The following is a 19,721-nucleotide window of genomic DNA, read 5'->3' as shown; positions in this document are numbered from 1 at the left end:
TCAGCTGACTGCTATCTGCAGTTCAGTGGTTCAAATCTCACCGGCTCAAGGTTGACTCAGCCTTCCATCCTTCCGAGGTGGGTAAAATGAGGACCCGGATTGTTGTTGGGGGCAATATGCTGACCCTGTAAACCGCTTAGAGAGGGCTGAAAGCCCTATGAAGCGGTATATAAGTCTAACTGCTATTGCTATTGCTATAAAAAGAGAAAAACAGGTTTAAAAACAACACACCATGCACTGAAACCTAGATGGGGCTGGACCTCATTTATGGCGTCAACAGCCCCAGGCCTGCCGGAACAGCTAGGTTTTAGTGGCTTTTCGGAAGGCCGAGAGAGTGGGAAGGGTCCGGATCTCTGCGGGTAGATCGTTCCACAGGGCCGGAGCATCTACAGAGAAGGCCCTCCCCCGGGAGGGTCGCCAGCTGGCATTGCCCGGTCGACGGTACCCGGAGGAGGCCCAACCTATAAGATCTTATTGGCCGTTGAGAGGTGTGTGGCAGGAGGCGGTCTCGCAGATAGGAAAAAGCAGATGACTAGAGACAGAAAAGAGAAATAATCTAATGGACCAGAAGGACAGAAAGAATTATACACAATGAGCTACCAAAACTCATTAACCTAAATTCATATAAAGATTTTAAATCTTTGGTGGCAAACTGCTATTATACTTCTAAAGCAACTGCAGAGCCAGATCATAGATTACAAACCACATGTATTAAAATTATAAAGCTCTTACCCATTTTTAAAGCATGGAAGATATCAGGTTGTTTTTTCTGTTTATCTAGTGAAAGAGGAAACAGATATATGTATATCATATAGGTGTTACTTATGGTAACACTACAGAAAAGACATTAGTACCAGAATTTTAAATAAACTGATTTACTCAACAATTTGCATTTCAACTTCTCAATTCTGAAAGGCAAAAGCAAAGAAAACATTGAGTAGTATAATATGAAGATGCTTATTCCCGACCCCAGTCCATTTCTTTCCCTCTTGGTCTCTTAAGATGGCAGTTGTTGGTTTTGTGAAAAGAATGTACTATAGTGTTCTTTCTTTAAATGGAAAGAATACTGAGTTTCTCTTAGCATGCAATGTTAAAAACCTTTAGCAATTAAAAAAAATCAGGTATATTTCTCCATTAATTTTTTAAAACTTAACAGCCGTGTGAAATAACATTACATTCATTTAGAAATCATATTTGTCAGGTCACCCGACTCCAAATACTCTGGTAAGCAAAGAACAAAAATCAAGAATGAAAAGAATTTATCAAGAAAAGCAAAATGGTTCACCTAAAGGGAACAATACCCAGCCTCAAACACACCCCTTCCCAAATAAGTCCGCCACTCATCCTAATCCACGGCCTGGAGGAAGGACTACTGTAAGTCTCCAAGACTCTCTTGAAGGAGATGAGGTAGGTTATTACCTCCTTACCCATGGTTCAACGACAAATGCGCGCCCGGAAAATGCGCGCCGACAAAACTGCCGCGACAAAACGGCGACGTTGAAAGCGCGCCCACTAAAGCGCGTCGACAAATGCGCGCCGGCAAAAGCGCGCCATCGAAAACAACGCGAAAACAACAGTAACAACATTAACAACCCTAACCCTTACCCTTACCCTAACCCTAAGCTAAAAACCCTAATCGCGCTTTTGTGGGCACGGTTTTGTGGACGCGCTTTAGTGAATGCACTTTCAACGTTGCCATTTTGTCGTGGCGGTTTTGTCGGCGCGCATTTGTCAGCCGCGCATTTGTCGGGTCACGCTTACCTATTAGGTGCTTAGAACACAGGAAGGCAAGGCAAACTATTGATTTATTATTTATTATGACTGGCAGTCCATAATTTCAATCTTCTCTAGTCCAACTGAAACACGAAAGATTGGATCTCCAATTTTTGTAAATGTTCTGTAATAGTATAACATCCCTCCTTTTCTCAATTTTAATTACATTTCCATTTATTGTTGTCATCAAAGTCTTAACATTTTAAAGTAAGCAATGTTATCTCAGGCTAGTACTGATAAGGGAGACTACCAAAACAATATGGTGTTAGATTAGTTTGGATACACAGAAATCCAGGGCCAGATGAACCAGAGAGAGTCCATGCTTGAATAGTAAGCCTCTTTACAGGTGTCCCAGGAATAATCTTTGCTAGTAATAATAATGCATATTAGACTTAACTATATTATGAATAATTCAGCTTTAATACATTACATAGAGCCCAGGGTAGATCACATAGGAGCCGAGGTGGCGCAGTAGTTAGGGTGCAGTACTGCAGGCCACTTTAGCTGACTGTGATCTGCAGTTCAGCAGTTCAAATCTCACCAGCTCAAGGTCGACTCAGCCTTCCATCCTTCGGAGGTGGGTGAAATGAGGACCTGGACTGTGGGGGCAAGTTGCTGACTCAATTTGCTAAAAAATTTGTAAACCGCTTAGAGAGGGCTGAAAGCCCTATGAAGCGGTATATAAGTCTAATAAATAAATAAATAAATAAATTGTAAATCAAATGGATTAACAACATGACAGGGTGGATTGAAACAATGTGGAAAACCAGAAAAAGATCTCAGTATGACTGATATGAACGTCAGACATGAATGTCAATAATCAAACCTGTTTAACAAACTGCCCAATTTATTATTACAGTATAATTTTCTAGAAGTGTACCAATATTCCATAACAAGATTAACGAATGCTAGCTACTCAGAATCCAGTGCTTTGCTATTTTAAAACCGGAGACAAAGGATTTTTCCTGATGAATAGGCTGTGAAGGTCATATAATGCTTCCTAATTCAAAGATAAGCAAGCAAATTATTTGTGACCTGTAACCATGTGTTTTTTGAGAGATTAAGCCTGCTGGGGACTGGATTTTGAATTATAATTTGGTCATAATATATAATTTAATGCTAGGCACAAACCAGGGGTGGGTTGCTAATCCCGTTCCAACCGGAACTGCACGCGCGCAGTTCCCGCATGCGTCTTAGCGCCTGCGTGATGCTCCAGCTGCTCGCGGAGACTCACGCAGGCGCTGTATGTGCCATCCAGCTGCTCGCGGAGAATCGCGCAGGCGCTGTATGTGCCATGCACCTGCGTGGAAGCGCAGAAGCCTTCAAAGACCGGTAAGGAGTGCGGGTGGGCGGGTGGGCACTTCGCCGTTCCCGGAAGTTACTTACTTCCGGGTTCGCCGACCAACCGGTTCACGGGGACCGCCACGAACCGGTTGAAACCCACCCCTGGCATAAACTCAAGATAATACATAAAAGATATATCATGCATCCATAGTACAGGTTTTATTACTATGGATGTAAGCACACTTATTGGTTTTTAAAAAATCTGACATGATAAAGGAGAATTTTTCTAAACAAAAAAATCTGGACTGTGTATTTACATTGAAGTAAAAAAAAAAAGAACAGTGAAGTTAAGTATTTTATGTGTTATATATCTTAGGCTTCAGTAGACTTGTCTTAGGCTCACTATCCATTAGATATAGCAAGTTATCTATTTTCTTTGCTACGAAAAAATTATAAAGTGAAGAGCAGCTCATACCTGTCTGAGGCCTAACTGTTGTCAAAGGTGCCAAATAATCCATCATATCTTCATGTTTGAAATCCACAGATATCTCATAGGGTGTTTTATGCAGAATATTCAGATGATCAGGATTGGCTCCTTTGTTCATAAGCTGTTGGGCTAAACTAGCTCTTCCACTAACAGCTGCCAACATGAGGGGAGTCCAGCCCATCGTCTTCACTGAGTAGTTACAATCAGCTCCCCAGTCCAGTAGAAGATGGACTGCTGCCTCATGCCCGTGTTGGACAGCTGTCATGAGGGGAGTGACAGCTGGCATTTCCTCTTTACTGCCGTCCAAGCTAACGCTCAAGTGATCATAATTGTCAACATAAGCGCCAGATTCCAGCAGCAGCTTCATCACATTGATATGGCCGCCCCGTGATGCTATGGTGAGTACACTGGCTCCCAATTTATTCTGCGCGTTAAGTTCAGCTCCATTTTCCAGTAAGATGCGAGCCACATTTAGATGTCCAAACCTTTGATTGCAGAAAAGAAAGGGAAAATAATTACAATATCAAAGAAAATAGATGTGTATTATTTAGATTTAAAAGGATTCTGCTTTAACTTAACAGATATTTGCATTTGGGGACCTCCCCAGTTTCTTTCTCAGCCTAACTAGAATACTGAGGCTTCAGCCTCAATACATCTCATCTGAATATCTTAAGAGAAATACTTCTGTATTACTTAAAAGCTCATACAATGTATTGCAAAAATATGGGATTCGTGGTTCACCGACAAATGCGCGCTCGACAAAAGTGCGCCGACGAAACCGCGGCGAGAAAACCGCGAGATTGAAATCGCACCGATGAATGCGGGCAGAAGCGCGCCGACAACAGTGCACCGACAAAAGCACGCCTTCAACAAACAACTAATAACAACCTAATAACACTAACCCTAAACCTAACCCTAAACCTAACTCTAACCCTGAACCTAACCCTAACCCTTACCGTAACTTAAATCGTGCTTTTGTGGGCGTGGTTTTGTCAGCACGTTGTTGTGGGTGCGTTTATGACGTCGTGGTTTTTTCGCTGTGGTTTCGTCGGCGCGCTTTTGTCATGCGCGCATTTGTCGGGTCACGGGGATTCATAGCCTTTTTATATAATAACTCTATTACATAATAACAGCAGCCATTTGTAGTAAAACTACATGTAGTTCTTTAAGTAAAGATTAACCAATAGAATAAGTTTTGGAAGTGTCCCAATGTTTGAAAAGCCAGAGGGTGTTATCAAAGCTATTTGATAGAAAGATGGCTTTAGGGATTTATTTGATAAGTGGTAAAGATAAGAGAAACAGGACAAATTCAAATACCCCCAAAGCAGTTTTCTCTTTCACATACTACAAAAAAATGGCTTAAAACCCTGGCCAAAGGGCTAAGGCCTGTATAAAAAAAACAACTCGGCTGATGAGTATTTTAGTTCTGCTGTGTAAAACTACTAGAGGTAATCCCAAACCCATGATTTGGGACAACTATGACCTGGAATGTCTGAGAATCTCCATAGATACTATAGGTAATGAAAAATAAAATAAAACACTACCTTTCTTTTAACAGTGACTTTTGTTCTAGTTTATTGTATTTCAGGTTTGTTACTTTTTCAAATTTTTATTATGCTTTCTTCAGTATCTCAGGATCATTCTGCATGTAATATGACTGAGGGCCTAACCTGAAGCTGAAACTATATCCAACAAATGTTTTAGCTTTCAGTGTCAAACCAAATTATTTAGCAGCATATTTCTGTTTTTTTTTTATTCCAAACACTTAGTACCCACAGCTTTTCATTAAGGCGCAGCATGCATAGATGGGAAATGTATTGAATCCTTCTCCAACATCTTGATTTTTCTTCAAAACTGCTTCTCAATGCTGTTTTTGTCTAGTCTTATACTAGAGAAGGGGAGATGACGGGAAAGAAACGATCTCAGGACTATGGAAGGAGTCAGAATCAGTGGTGGGTTTCAAAAATTGTTCGAACCTACTCTGTGGGTGTGGCCTCCTTTATGGGAGTGGCTTGCTGCCCATGTGACCGGATGGGAGTGGCTTGCCGCCCATGTGACCGGATATGAAGATGCTGACGACACTTGTCAGAACCACCTTAAATTACCTCACACACAGCACTGGCATGCATAAGAATATGATGCAAACTTGTTTTTTAAAAGGCATCTTTGGTTTGCGTTAAAACAACTCCAACACACGCAATGTTCTGATTGCACCACAAACGCCGTAGTCACCCTTACCTTTCACAGAGGCACTGAGTTTTATAAATAGGAGCATGATAGTGTAGAATAATCATATCCAAGGACCAGTGGTGGGTTTCAAAAATTTTTGGAACCTCTTCTGTAGGTGTGGCCTACTTTCCGGGTCCACTGGTGGAACCTCTTCTAACCGGTTCGGTAGTTTTGACTAACGGGTTCTACCGAATAGGTGCAAACTGGTAGGAACCCACCTCTGGTCAGAATCCATTCTATGCCACTGAATCTGAGATTTACGCTGAATGCCTCCCGCTAAGGAACTAATAATAACACACAAATATATTGTACGCTGAAAACATTGTATATTCTCAGTGGTGTTTGGGTTTCAGATATGGATTTGGTTCAGAGGTGGGTTCCTACCAGTTCGCACCTATTCGGTAGAACCGGTTGGTCAAATCTACCGAACCAGTTAGAAGAGGTTCCACCAGTGGACCCGGAAAGCAGGCCACACCTACAGAAGAGGTTCCAACATTGTTTGAAACCCACTGCTGGTCCTTGGATATGATTATTCTACACTATCCTGCTCATATTTATAAAACTCAGTGCCTCTGTGAAAGGTAAGGATGGCTACTGCGTTTGTGGTGCAATCAGAACATTGCGTGTGTTGAAGTTGTTTTAACGCAAACCAAAGATGCCTTTTAAAAAACAAGTTTACATCATATTCTTATGCATGCCAGTGCTGTGTGTGAGGTAATTTAAGGTGGTTCTGACAAGTGTCGTTGGCATCTTCGTATCCGGTCACATGGGTGGCAAGCCACTCCCATCCGGTCACATGGGCTGCAAACCACTCCCACAAAGGAGGCCACACCCACAGAGTAGGTTCGAACAATATTTGAAACCCACCACTGATTTGGTTGCTCAGGCGTTAGGTTTAGGCAATACACTTAAAATTTAAAATCTTGCACCTGCTCAACAAAGCAACATTTAAATAAATTTCTAAGAGTCCCTTGAGATATTGAGGATATAAAGATGCACACGTTGGTTTGCATATCATTGCATGTCTACATTTGCATATTACTTTCCATCTCTCACTTTTTAGCACAGTGTTTCTCAACCTTGGCCACTTGAAGACGTCCGGACTTCAACTCCCAGAATTCCCCAGCCAGTGTTTCTCAACCTTGGCCACTTGAAGACGTCCGGACTTCAACTCCCAGAATTCCCCAGCCAGTGTTTCTCAACCTTGGCCACTTGAAGATGTCCGGACTTCAACTCCCAGAATTCCCCAGCCAGTGTTTCTCAACCTTGGCCACTTGAAGATGTCCAGACTTCAACTCCCAGAATTCCCCAGCCAGTGTTTCTCAACCTTGGCCACTTGAAGATGTCCGGACTTCAACTCCCAGAATTCCCCAGCCAGCGAATGCTGGCTGGGGAATTCTGGGAGTTGAAGTCCGGACGTCTTCAAGTGGCCAAGGTTGAGAAACACTGGCTGGGGAATTCTGGGAGTTGAAGTCTGGACATCTTCAAGTGGCCAAGGTTGAGAAACACTGGCTGGGGAATTCTGGGAGTTGAAGTCCGGACATCTTCAAGTGGCCAAGGTTGAGAAACACTGTTTTAGCCTGCTAAGAAAGCGGAAGCAACTTTGAAAAGAAAGAGAAAGATTGAAAAAAGCAGCTTCTGGGGCCATCAGCTGTTCCGCCGTTTTTATCCCGAGCATGACCTGTAGGAGGCGCGCTCGAGCCACACAGCCAGCCCAGCTCTTGCCCACCAAGGACCGCCTGAGCCACCCCCGGTTTCCCCCCGCCGCCGCGCTAACCTGGCTGCTTGCATGAGCGGGCTCCACCCGTAGTGATTGCGGCTCTGCACCGAGGCCCCCCGCCGCAGCAGGAAGCCCACCAGCTCTTCGTGTCCCCCGGCCGCTGCGAACTGCAGGCCGGTGTTGCCCGCCTCGTCCGTGCAGTCGACTGGCACCGAGCCCGGAGGAATGTCCGCCGCAGCGCCAACCCCACCTCCGCTAGGCGAGCCGCTGCCAGCCTCCGCCGCGGCTTTTTCTTCGGGTCCTGCTAGCAATCGCCGGGCGCCCTCGCAGTCTCCCTGGTCGCAAGCGCGGAGGAGTAACTGGACGCCAGCGGGCACCCCGCACTCCCCCATCGGCGGGCTTGGCTCCACGCTTCCCGAGCCCGTCCGCGATCTTCCTCCGCTCCGCCCGTGAGAAGGGAGGGAGAAACCCGGCCGGAGCGCCAAGTTCTCCCGAGTTGGGGAAGGGAGGGAATGCACCGCTGAGGCCTCCGACAGGGGGAGGGAGAGAAGGATGGTTTCAATTAATCTGGGAAAGGGAATCGGATTAGGTCTTTTGCTTGGGACCCAGAGCTCTGCTTTTTAATTCAGGCACTTAGTGTCAACCCTAAGAAGTTTTCTTTCTCCGCTCCTGCCACAATTGCTTCCTCGGAAACAGGGCAGAAAATTTCACATTCTTAAGATTATTAGGTGATGTGTTTAGGATTTTTAAAGGAGACCTTGAAAAGGCAGAATATTTCTCTGGATGTGAAAAGAAAGAAACGTGTTTTAAAAGGCAGAATAGCTGCCTGCAGCTTCCTGCCCATCCCCACTTTGTCAATGGGCCATTAAGAAGGCCATGCTAGTCCCTTTACATAATAAAGAGTTCTCCCCTTCAGCTCCAGGGGATTGGGATTAAGGAATTTTACCCACATGGCACCTGAGAACTCAACCAAACCTGGATTCAAAACACAGCCTAGAGAGTTGCCCCTGCATGGGCCCCATGGGAGTCTGACAACCAATCAGAATAGATTTCTTACACAGGAACAGGAAACAGAGAGGTGGGACTGAACAGGTTATAAAAAGCCTAGCAAGCCCCTCCCTCAGCCCTTCTCTTCTTCTCCACCAACATTGAAGCATGTGATCCCCTTTTCTGTTCAGGGCTCAAGCCATGTGGTCCTGTCCAACAATAAACCATCTTTCCAAGCAGCCTCCACGTCTCCAGTGTCTTTTCCCCCACTTGGAGCCGAACCCAGAAGGACATTTCTTTCATCACAGTTTTCACATAAAAAGTTAAAAATCTTCTTCCAGTCTAACTTGATTTTGATTTTAGCAAAGTTTTTGGAAAAGTTTCTAATTTTTAACTTACAAGTTGATAAAATTTGATTTACGGGTATTACGGTAGAGAAGATCCACAGCTGGTTTGGTCCTTAAGCGTTCAGAAATGCAGCACCAGCCTTGCAAGCAACATTGAGTTGGATTATTACCCAACTATTTTTTTTTTACTGGCACAAAATAGGGAATTCTGGGCAACATCCAGGAAGGCAGCATCAGATTGCTGGACAAGTTGGAAGGCTGGCTGATAAGGAAAAAAATAATATTTAACAGGGAAAATATAAGGTACTAGCTGATAAACCAGCACTGCCCGGATATTTACTTTTCCTAATCCTGTATTAGACAGAAAAGGAATGAATGATATTTATAGTATTGTGCGTTCCCCCGCCTCCACGCACACAACTCCTCCACGCCTCATTTTTGGCCTAGACGATCTCCCTGTAGCCTTTTGGGAGCAAAAACCTGAAAATCACCTGGCCAGTAGGTGTGCATGCTGGGCTCTACATGCCACCTGCATGCTAAGACACACACACACCAAGGGGTGTTAGGGGCATCTTACCTCCACAGTATTTTTGGCCAGAATAATTACCAAATGTCAGGAAAGAATTGGTTTTACATCTCGACAATCTTTTTAACTAGTTTTATTTCTAGCCAGATTCAGCAGAGACAAGCATCTTAAAGCAGCTGTGCAGACAAGACCTCAGGATAGGTGTCTCTGATCTTATGAATAAGAATTTTAGGCTGCCAAATAGATGATAAACGAAGGTAATCGTATTTTTATTCCAACTGGCTTAATAATAAAGGCAAATTTTCATAGTTAATGCAGTTGTCTATTCGATTAAAGGGGGTAACGTAACACTTTCTCTAAAGCTTTCTGTTTTACAAGTATTTGCTGTTAACATAGCAATTCGACTTATATACCGCTTCATAGGGCTTTCAGCCCTCTCTAAGCGGTTTACAGAGTCAGCATATTGCCCCCAACAACAATCCGGGTCCTCATTTTACCCACCTTGGAAGGATGGAAGGCTGAGTCAACCCTGAGCCGGTGAGATTTGAACAGCCAAACTGCAGAACTGCAGTCAGCTGAAGTAGCCTGCAGTACTGCACTCTAACCACTGCACCACCTCAGCTCCCAACATTTGCTTCATGAAAACCTGTTTCGCTTTTTACAGCTTTAATATTGCTTAGTATTGTTGCTTGATATTTTGCACGATCTCACCTGGAAGATTGTCAATCTCTTGAATCATTGCTTTTCCATTTTAGTAACTCCATAGTGCTTTTTCTGTTTCCTTTTACAACTGTTCATCTTTCTTTGTATATATATTTTTTTGGATTAAAGGAAAAGTTTCATCCTTGCTTCAAATAAGTCTTAATTAAGTTTCCTTAGAAAATTTAATTCAGTCAATTTGCAATATTTGCAATGCAGTAAAATTTATTTTCTGCACCCTATCAAATATTGCTACTGTTGCAGGATTAAGCGAATATATTTAAGCAGTATAATGTGCAAAAAGAAAGTACATTTAAATCTGTACATGCAGTGCTGCTCAATTTCTACAAACTCCTATTTTACTCTTGCAGATTGCAAAATTAGCTCAGGCTCTTCAGGGATCTACATTTGTAAATAAAAAGGGTTTTAATATTGTTTCAATTTGAAAAAGGAAATGTAAAAGATTTGTGGTTTCTTTGAAGGTTTCCCCTCTCATTCTTTTATATAGATTTCTCCTTTCTTTTACTTGCAAGGATTTCTGTTCATTGTCTTTAAAGCACTTTTGTTCTTTTTACATTCACGATTCCATTTTTCACGAAGCTTATCTTTTATCTAATCCTCAAAAAGTACAAAAGTTTTTTTAAATTTAATTTTTCTTCTTGTCCCTCAATCTGGGATACTAACAGTCGATGAGATATAAGCAGCAAAGTAGGATGTTTTCATAGCATCTTCTTAGAATTCAGAATTGTGACTATAATTATAACAGCATAAAAATACAGTATAGGGAATATACATAAGACTGAGGGGAATCGTTTTGTAAAGTTTGGGTTACAGTATGTTGCAAGAAATGAATCAACTTGCTATCAGGACTTAAAAGGTATTCAAACCACAACTTAAGAATGATTCATAAGGCCTGCTCTGTTACATCTTTTAGATATCTGTGAAAAACTTTCTTCTTCATTATAGTGTTTTCTGGATTTTGCTGTTGCTTCTACCTCCCTAACTGTATTGCTGTATGTACCTGTATTTTGTACATCAGTTTGAGACAAATGATACAGGAAGCAATACTTAAGATTCATCATTTTTTGTGCTTTTCAGACATTAGGTAAATTACTAACAACAAAAAAACAATGTGTGAACGCATTCATGAGACAGGAAAGTTGCATTAGGACAGAGGAAAGGGAGGTAAATCATGGGAAGCTGTTTTTTTTTAAAAAGTTTTTTTTATTTTAAACACATAAACACATCAACAAAAACAAACACATGACTTAAGACAACATAGGAACAAGAAGTTCCATCATATATCCTACAGCAGTTCCGTATCAGTTTCTTTACAGTTAGTGTTTTCCCTTCTATACATTTCTATCTTGCATTCATGGTCTCCTTATTCGTTATCCATTTTTATATACAATTCTATATTTATTTATATTTAGCTATTTATACCAAAATATTGTTTACCTATATTGCTTTTCATATTCTTACTGTCATTTATTCTCTTACATACAATTATAGGTATACATTCACATATTTATTCTTTTCCTTTGCCATTCTTATACTTCTATTATTCCATTTAAAAGGTTATGATATACAGTTTGGGTTGATTTGTTTACCATCCCTAGCGCCTGTGGTAACACCACCTTATTTTCCCTTTCTTTTCTCCCTCCCTTCCTTCTCTACTTCCTTCCTTCCTCCTCTCCTTCCCCTTCTTTCTTCCCTTACCTCTCCCCTACTCTTACCCTCTCTTCCCCTTCCTGCCCTCTCTTCTTCTCTTTCTTTCCCTTCCACCCTCCTCTCCTTCTCTTCCTTCCACCCACCTCTCCTTACCTCTTTCTTCTTCCCTTGCCTCTCCTCCACTCTTCCTCTTCCCTTTCCTGCCCTCTCCTTCTTTCTCTCCCTTCCGCCCTCCTCTCCTTGTCTTTCTCTTCCTTCCACCCACCTCTCCTTACCTCTTTCTTCTTCCCTTGCCTCTCCTCCACTCTTCCTCTTCCCTTTCCTGCCCTCTCTCCTTCTTTCTCTCCCTTCCGCCCTCCTCTCCTTCTCTTCCTTCCACCCACCTTTCCTTACCTCTTTCTTCTTCCCTTACCTCTCCTCCACTCTTCCTCTTCCTACTATCTCTCCTTCTCTTTCTCTCCCTTCCACCCCCTCTCCTTCTCTTTCTCTCCCTTCCACTCACCTCTCCTTACCTCTTTCTTCTTCCCTTGCCTCTCCTCCACTCTTCCTCTTCCTTTCCTACTATCTCTCCTTCTTTCTCTCCCTTCCACCCTCCTCTCCTTCTCTTTCTCTCCCTTCCACCCACCTCTCCTTACCTCTTTCTTCTTCCCTTACCTCTCCTCCACTCTTCCTCTTCCTTTCCTACTATCTCTCCTTCTCTTTCTCTCCCTTCCACCCTCCTCTCCTTCTTTCTCTCCCTTCCACCCACCTCTCACCTCTTTCTTCTTCCCTTACCTCTCCTCCACTCTTCCTTTCCTACTATCTCTCCTTCTCTTTCTCTCCCTTCCACCCACCTCTCCTTACCTTTTTCTTCTTCCCTTACCTCTCCTCCACTCTTCCTCTTCCTTTCCTACTATCTCTCCTTCTCTTTCTCTCCCTTCCACCCATCTCTCCTTACCTCTTTCTTCTTCCCTTGCCTCTCCTCCACTCTTCCTCTTCCTTTCCTACTATCTCTCCTTCTCTTTCTCTCCCTTCCACCCTCCTCTCCTTCTCTTTCTCTCCCTTCCACCCACCTCTCCTTATCTCTTTCTTCTTCCCTTACCTCTCCTCCACTCTTTCTCTTCCTTTCCTACTATCTCTCCTTCTCTTTCTCCCTTCCACCCACCTCTCCTCACCTCTTTCTTCTTCCCTTACCTCTCCTCCACTCTTCCTCTTCCTACTATCTCTCCTTCTCTTTCTCTCCCTTCCACCCTCCTCTCCTTTCCCTTCCTTCTTCATGGGAAGCTCTTTTTATCGGCCATAAAAAACCCAATCACCCACCCAATTTGACTATAGGAGGATGCTACATTGACCCACTCCTGAAAATGATTTTCCTCCTCCAAACGATGCAGCCACAACCCATCTTCCACTCTTATCAATGGAGGGGAAGTTTCCCAAGTTTGAAGTTCAGAGGGAAAATGCAAGATTGCCTTTTCTCCCTCGGTTCCCTCCCTGGCAGGAGAAGGGAGAGAGAGAGAGGGGGGACCCGGGTAGAGTTGCTTACGGCTTCTAATGCCTGCCCTGCCCCGCCACGTTGTAAGCCAAGAACCCGGAGGCGAGCAGGCCACCACCAGTCGCTTCCGCGATCAGTCCGGGTAAGGCAGCCGGGGCTGGGCGGTCCTTCTCCGCCTAACTTTTATTGCTGCTTCGGTCCGCCCTCCGCCTGCCCCGGACGGCCGTGTTCTTTGCGGGCAGCACCCAAAAGGGCACCCGGGAAGCTCCTGGCCAAGTTGGCATGCGGCGGAGCCGGCGAGTCCGGGCCGGCCGAGGAGGGTGGTCGCTGGCGGTGGCGCTCTGCTCGGCGCTCGGCGTAGCGGTCTTGCTGTTGCTGTGGCGCTGGGAGCCGCGGGGCAGCTCCGGGAGAGCGGCGCCTCCTTCCTTGGCGCCCGAAGCAGCCCAGCGTCTGTTGCGCAGACCCGTCTATGAGAAGCCGCCGCTGGGCAGGGAGAGCGAGGTGGGCGAGCTGGGCCGGCCGGCGCGCCTGGAGCTGAGCAAGGCCGAGCAAGAGCGGCAGGAGGAGAGCATCCAGCTGCACCAGATCAACGTCTTCCTCAGCGACCGCATCTCCCTCCACCGCCGCCTGCCCGAGCGACGCAACCCGCTGTGAGTAGAGCGAGGCCCGCAGGGGAGCCAGAGGGCGCTTCTCTCGGCGGGATCCGGAGGGGTTCGCTGGAGGGGGGGGAAGGAGGCGCAAAAGGGGAGGGCCGGTGTCACTTTACCGGGACAGCGCTCGACTTCATGCCCCAGAAGGAGAGTCGTGGGACTTCCTTGAGCGGCGCCGAGTCTCCCGGGGCTCTTCTAAGAGGAGGCTCCGTAGGTCGCCTTTGCAAATGTGCTGAATTGGAGCCTCAAATGCAGCCCCGCGAGGTTAAAGCAAGAATTGCAAAGTAGATCTCGCCCTCTCGGAGCTGAATATTGTTCTATAAACAAACTGACTATCTGTTCACTAAGCACTTATTGTATGTTAAGAGAAAATTATATACATACATACATACATACATACATACATACATACATACATACATACATACATATACATACACACACAGACACACATACATACATATGTGTTGTGTTTGTGCTGATAAATAAATAAATGGAGACTAGTATAGATCTATTTCAAGCTATTTAGCTCTCATCAGCTAGCCATACCCTTACTGGGATTCGAACCTGGGATTCGAACCTGACTTTAAATATATACATATATACATATATACATATATACATATATACATATATACATATATACATATATACATATATACATATATACATATATACATATATACATATATACATATATACATATATACATATATACATATATACATATATACATATATACATATATACATATACACATATACACATATACACATATACACATATACACATCATATATACATCATATATACATCATATATACATATATACATATATACATCATATACATCATATACATCATATACAACATATATACATATATACATATATACATATATACATATATACATATATACATATATACATATATACATATATACATACCAGGGGTGGGTTTCTCGCCCCGTTCCAACCGAATCGGTTGGAACGAGGCCGGTGGCGTCCTCACGTACGCACGCGGCGTCCTCGCGCATGCACGCGGCGTCCTCGCGCACGCACTAGCGTCTGCGCGTACTAGCGTCTGCGCGATGCTCCAGCTGCTCCTGGAGGATCGTGCAGGCGTTCTGCGCATGCGTGGAAAGCGCGAAATTCAAAAAAACTGGGTAAGGAGCGGGCGCGGGTGTGCGGGCGCGCGCGGGCGCGGGGGGGGGGGGCTTCGCCGTTCCCGGAAGTTACTTACTTCTGGGTTCGGCGACCAACCGGATCGCAGGGACCGGTGTGAACCGGTGGAAACCCAGCCCTGATACATACATACATACATACATACATACATACATACATACATACATACACACATACACACATACATACATATATATATACATATATATATATATACACACATTTACATATATACATATATACATACACATACATACACATATACATACACACACATATATACATATATATATATATATATATATATATATTCACAAATATATACATATATATATACACACATATATACATATACATACATACATATATATATACACAAATATATACATATATAAACACACACATATACATATACATATACATATACATACACATACACATACACATACACATGCACACATACATACATTTACATATACGTATACGTATATGTATAAATATATATACATATACATATTTGAACAGCACAGGCTCAAATCCCAGTAAGGGTATGGCTAGCTGATGAGAGCTAAATAGCTTGAAATAGATCTATACTAGTCTCCATCTATCTATCTATCTATCTATCTATCTATCTATCTATCTATCTATCTATCTATCTATCTATCTATCTATCATCAGCACAAATGCAACATAAATCTGTCTGTCTGTCTGTCTGTCTGTCTGTCTGTCTATCTATCTATCTATCTATCTATCTATCTATCTATCTATCTATCTATCATCAGCACAAATGCAACATAAATCTGTCTGTCTGTCTGTCTGTCTGTCTGTCTGTCTGTCTGTCTATCTATCTATCTATCTATCTATCTATCTATCTATCTATCTATCTATCTATCTATAGATTTATGTTGCATTATGTTGCATATATATAGATAGATAGAGAGAGAGAGAGAGCGTCCATGTAATATGCTAATCCTAAATTTAAATTAGAAATGAGCTGAGTTAGCTGTACAGGTAGTCCTCCTCTTACGACCACAATTAAGCACAAAATTTTGATTGGTAAGCAAGGTAGTTAAGTGAGTTTTGCCTCATTTTATGACCTTTCTTGCCACCGTTGTTAAGTGAATCGCTGCAGTTGTTAGTAACACGGTTGTTAAATGAATCTGCCTTCCCCGTTGACTTTTGCTTGTCAGAAGGTTGCAAAGGGGATCACATGACCCCAGGACTCTGCAAACGTCATAAACATGAGTCAGTTGCCAAGCATTTTAACGTTGATGATGTGACTATGGGGAATGCTACAATGGTTGATAAGTGTGAAAAACAGTTAAAAACCACTTTTTTTTTCAGTTCCGTAATTTCAAATAGTCTCTTAATTGGGGACTACTTGTACTCAACATATTTACAACCATCCACATGGTAGGCTAGCTAGACTATCATGTGAAGAAAATGAAATCCAGACAGGATTGTCAAAGTTACTTTCTATAATTTAGCTCTCATCAGTTAGCCGTACCCTAACTGGGATTCGAACCTGTGCTGTTCAAAAATGTATACGTATATATATTTATACATATACGTATATGTAAATGTATATGTATGTATAATGTATATATGTATATATGTATATTTGTATATATATGTATGTGTATGTATGTGTATATATATATATGTATGTATGTATGTATGTATATGTATATATGTGTGTATATATATGTGTGTGTGTGTGTGTGTGTGTGTGTGTGTATGTAACCAAATATGCCTATTCCTTTTTGATCATTCTATATTCCATGATTCCTCGCTTCCCGCAATTGCTTTGATTTATAAAAAGTTTATTTTTTTTAAAAAAACCCCACCTTTTTACTAAAAAGTCTTTCGAAACCATTGACCTGTCGCTTCCTACATTCAGATATGTAATATAAAAAACATGAGATATACATTCTCAAGGCCATGAACTAAAATTCAGCCAATTTTAATTTGTATAATTTTTTGCATGCTATTACATTCATACAAAAGACTGGGCCAAACTAGGTAAACCATAATAACTCTTAGTAAATAATGCAGAATTTAGGGAAGAGTTTTCTATTCTCCAAAGGGGTGTCATCTTTACATTCATTTTGTTTTCCAGTTTTCTGTCAATGTCTAACCTTTTGGGAATGTTGAGAATCTTCATCTCTAGAAGTTCCATCTTTACTCATTTTTAGGAAAGAATATTTTCCTGATGTTTAAAGTCTAAAGATGTAGAAGTACCTAGTACATTTTAAATGTTTCTAAACCTATGTAAACTTAAGACTACAATCTAAGAACTATTTCAATTCCATTGAAATAGTTCTTAGATTGTAGTCTTAAGTTTATACAAAACAGTAACATGTTAATGAACATCGGAGACTGTTTGATAAATGTGCTTAGAATCATGTTTTCATTCTTGACTGATTTCATCCAGCTTTTGTTTTGATTTTTGATAGGGCTTTCCAGTTGGACATTTAAAGTGTATCAGCTAAACAGATGAAATCTGAATGAGCTGTTTCCACATCCAGTACTGCTAATTGCTTTTTCAGTTTTGCAGTGTCAAGAGTTTCAAAAAAAATAATCCTACATCATACATAGAAACACTGGCAATAATTTGTCATATTTGACTCTGTTTCTTCTTTTCAAAACTTTTTAATAGCAGGATTTAAGATTGCTTATGGAAAACTAATTAGCCACACCACTTTTCTTCCAGTACACTGCTAATAATATAGTGGAGCACATTCATATAGATAAATCCAATATTATTCTGTTGTAGAACTGGAATGCAATGTCTGAGTCTCTATTTGGCTGTAAATATGTATAATTCCTGTATTTAAGACAATCTAGTGTAATTTTATAATAATCAGGAACATTTTGGTGGGAAAAGTAGGACTTGTTTCTAACATGTTAGGTTTTGATGGGGTTCTTATAGGAATATATGCACAAAATGAACACCAAACAAGACTTTTAGGTAGCAGCCTCAATGACTTTTGCCTTTTATGCCTTTTGATTTTACAGCGGTATCTTGATTCTGACACTACATTAGATAGTTTCCAGTCCAGCTAATTGAACTTTAATAGTCACCTAGGCAGGGGTGGGTTTCTCGCCCCGTTCCAACCGGTTCGGTTGGAACGGGGCCGGCGGCGTCCTCGTGCACGCGCGCGGTGCACGCATGCGTACTAGCGTCTGCGCGATGCTCCAGCTGCTCCTGGACGATCGCGCAGGCGCTGTATGCGTCCTGCGCATGCGTGGAAGCGCAGAACTCGTCAAAACCGGGTAAGGACCACGGGCGGGCGGGCGCGCCCTTCGCCATTCCCGGAAGTTACTTACTTCCGGGTTCGGCGACCAACCGGTTCGCAGGGACCGCGGCGAACCGGTTGAAACCCACCCCTGCACCTAGGAGAATAGTTCCAATAGATCCCAGGTTTGTGTTCACAAAAGTGCAATGTTAGTAACAGCTAAGATACTATTCAGAACCCTCAAACTCCCGAGCCTCTGATAGAAGAACTAAAATTGCAGAAAACACACATCACCCGTAGTAGGGTGCACAAGTACTGTACTCTTTAAGGAGTTGATATTTGTTTCCATATAGCTAAATGTATATATAAAATGAAATTTTAATTAGTGAACCAACTTCTAGAGCCAAGGTGGCGCAGTGGTTAAAAGCAGCACTGCAGGCTACTGCTAGATCAGCAGGTCAGCGGTTCAAATCTCACCGGCTCAGGGTTGACTCAGCCTTCCATCCTTCCGAGGTGGGTAAAATGAGGACCCAGATTGTTGGGGGCAATATGCTGACTCTCTGTAAACCGCTTAGAGAGGCCTGAAAGGCCTATGAAGCAGTATTTAAGTCTACTGCTATTGCTATTGCTATTGCTATTATTCTACACGCAGTACATTTTTTGGGGGCATGTATGCTTCAGAGCTGTATTAATTGCCGATCAATTTCCTGATTTTAAATTAGTGTAATACAATGTGCTTTTCTTGCAGGTGTAAAGAGAAAAAATATAATTATTACAACTTGCCAAAGACTTCGGTTATAATAGCTTTTTATAATGAAGCCTGGTCAACACTTCTGAGAACAGTTCATAGTGTTCTTGAGACATCTCCCGATATTCTTCTGGAAGAAATTATCCTTGTAGATGATTATAGTGATAAAGGTAAGCTCAACAGGTATTTTATACAGACTCTTTGAGGGCATAGGATTTCCAATGAAAGAAAAAAAAACTAACAGCACTAGCTTTAGCAGGAAAAACATTTTTATTGTACAATATATTATTAAAAATAAGAATAAGTAAACTGAACAGAAAGCCAAAATAGTTTTCTATACTTCTTCAACAGCATACACTCAATTTAGTTAACTCATTAAATTAAAAATATCTGTCTGATAAAACGAACAGCAGCTTTATCATCATAAAGAGTATTAGTCTGAAGAAACAAGATATAGTTCCCTAAAGTATGCTAATTGTTATATATTGGAATTAAAATTAGCCACACCACTTTTCTTCCTGTCAGTATACGTTACACTGCTAATAATATAATGGAGCATGTTCATATAGATAAATCATATATTATTCTGTTGTAGAACTGGAATGCAATGTCTGAGTCTCTATTTGGCTGTAAATAAATATAATTCCCGTATTTAAGATAATCTAGTGTAATTTTATAATAATCAGGAACATTTTGAGAGTAGATTGT

At 42.1% G+C, this 19,721-nt stretch overlaps 2 protein-coding genes across 4 annotated transcripts in view; one reads left to right on the top strand and one right to left on the bottom strand.

Moving 5' to 3' along the window:
- The window catches only part of ANKS6 (ankyrin repeat and sterile alpha motif domain containing 6), a 38,120-nt gene extending 30,169 nt beyond the window's left edge, over positions 1–7,951 (bottom strand). The window contains exons 1-3 of one of the 2 annotated variants that reach the window (XM_087721953.1): positions 7,551–7,951; positions 3,533–4,029; positions 733–777 (exon numbers count right to left, since the gene is read on the bottom strand). In XM_087721953.1, coding sequence (XP_087578079.1) covers positions 733–777; positions 3,533–4,029; positions 7,551–7,885 — 877 coding nt within the window. In that variant the 5' untranslated portion in view covers positions 7,886–7,951. The remainder of the gene's footprint in view (positions 1–732; positions 778–3,532; positions 4,030–7,550) is intronic. The other variant, XM_087721952.1, reaches the window with a different exon arrangement.
- A 5,463-nt stretch (positions 7,952–13,414) lies between these two features.
- GALNT12 (polypeptide N-acetylgalactosaminyltransferase 12) overlaps positions 13,415–19,721 on the top strand; it is a 47,365-nt gene continuing 41,058 nt past the window's right edge. For both annotated transcript variants that reach the window (XM_087721951.1, XM_087721950.1), the window contains exons 1-2: positions 13,415–13,844; positions 19,014–19,183. In XM_087721951.1, coding sequence (XP_087578077.1) covers positions 13,477–13,844; positions 19,014–19,183 — 538 coding nt within the window. In that variant the 5' untranslated portion in view covers positions 13,415–13,476. The remainder of the gene's footprint in view (positions 13,845–19,013; positions 19,184–19,721) is intronic.

Source organism: Thamnophis sirtalis, unplaced genomic scaffold (assembly GCF_051295495.1).
Source record: "Thamnophis sirtalis isolate CommonGarterSnake01/CBP01778 unplaced genomic scaffold, rThaSir2_p1.2 scaffold_8, whole genome shotgun sequence".
Lineage (NCBI taxonomy): Eukaryota > Metazoa > Chordata > Lepidosauria > Squamata > Natricidae > Thamnophis > Thamnophis sirtalis.
The sequence above is the reverse complement of the archived record's forward strand: the minus strand, read 5'-3'. Positions and strand labels throughout refer to the sequence as shown.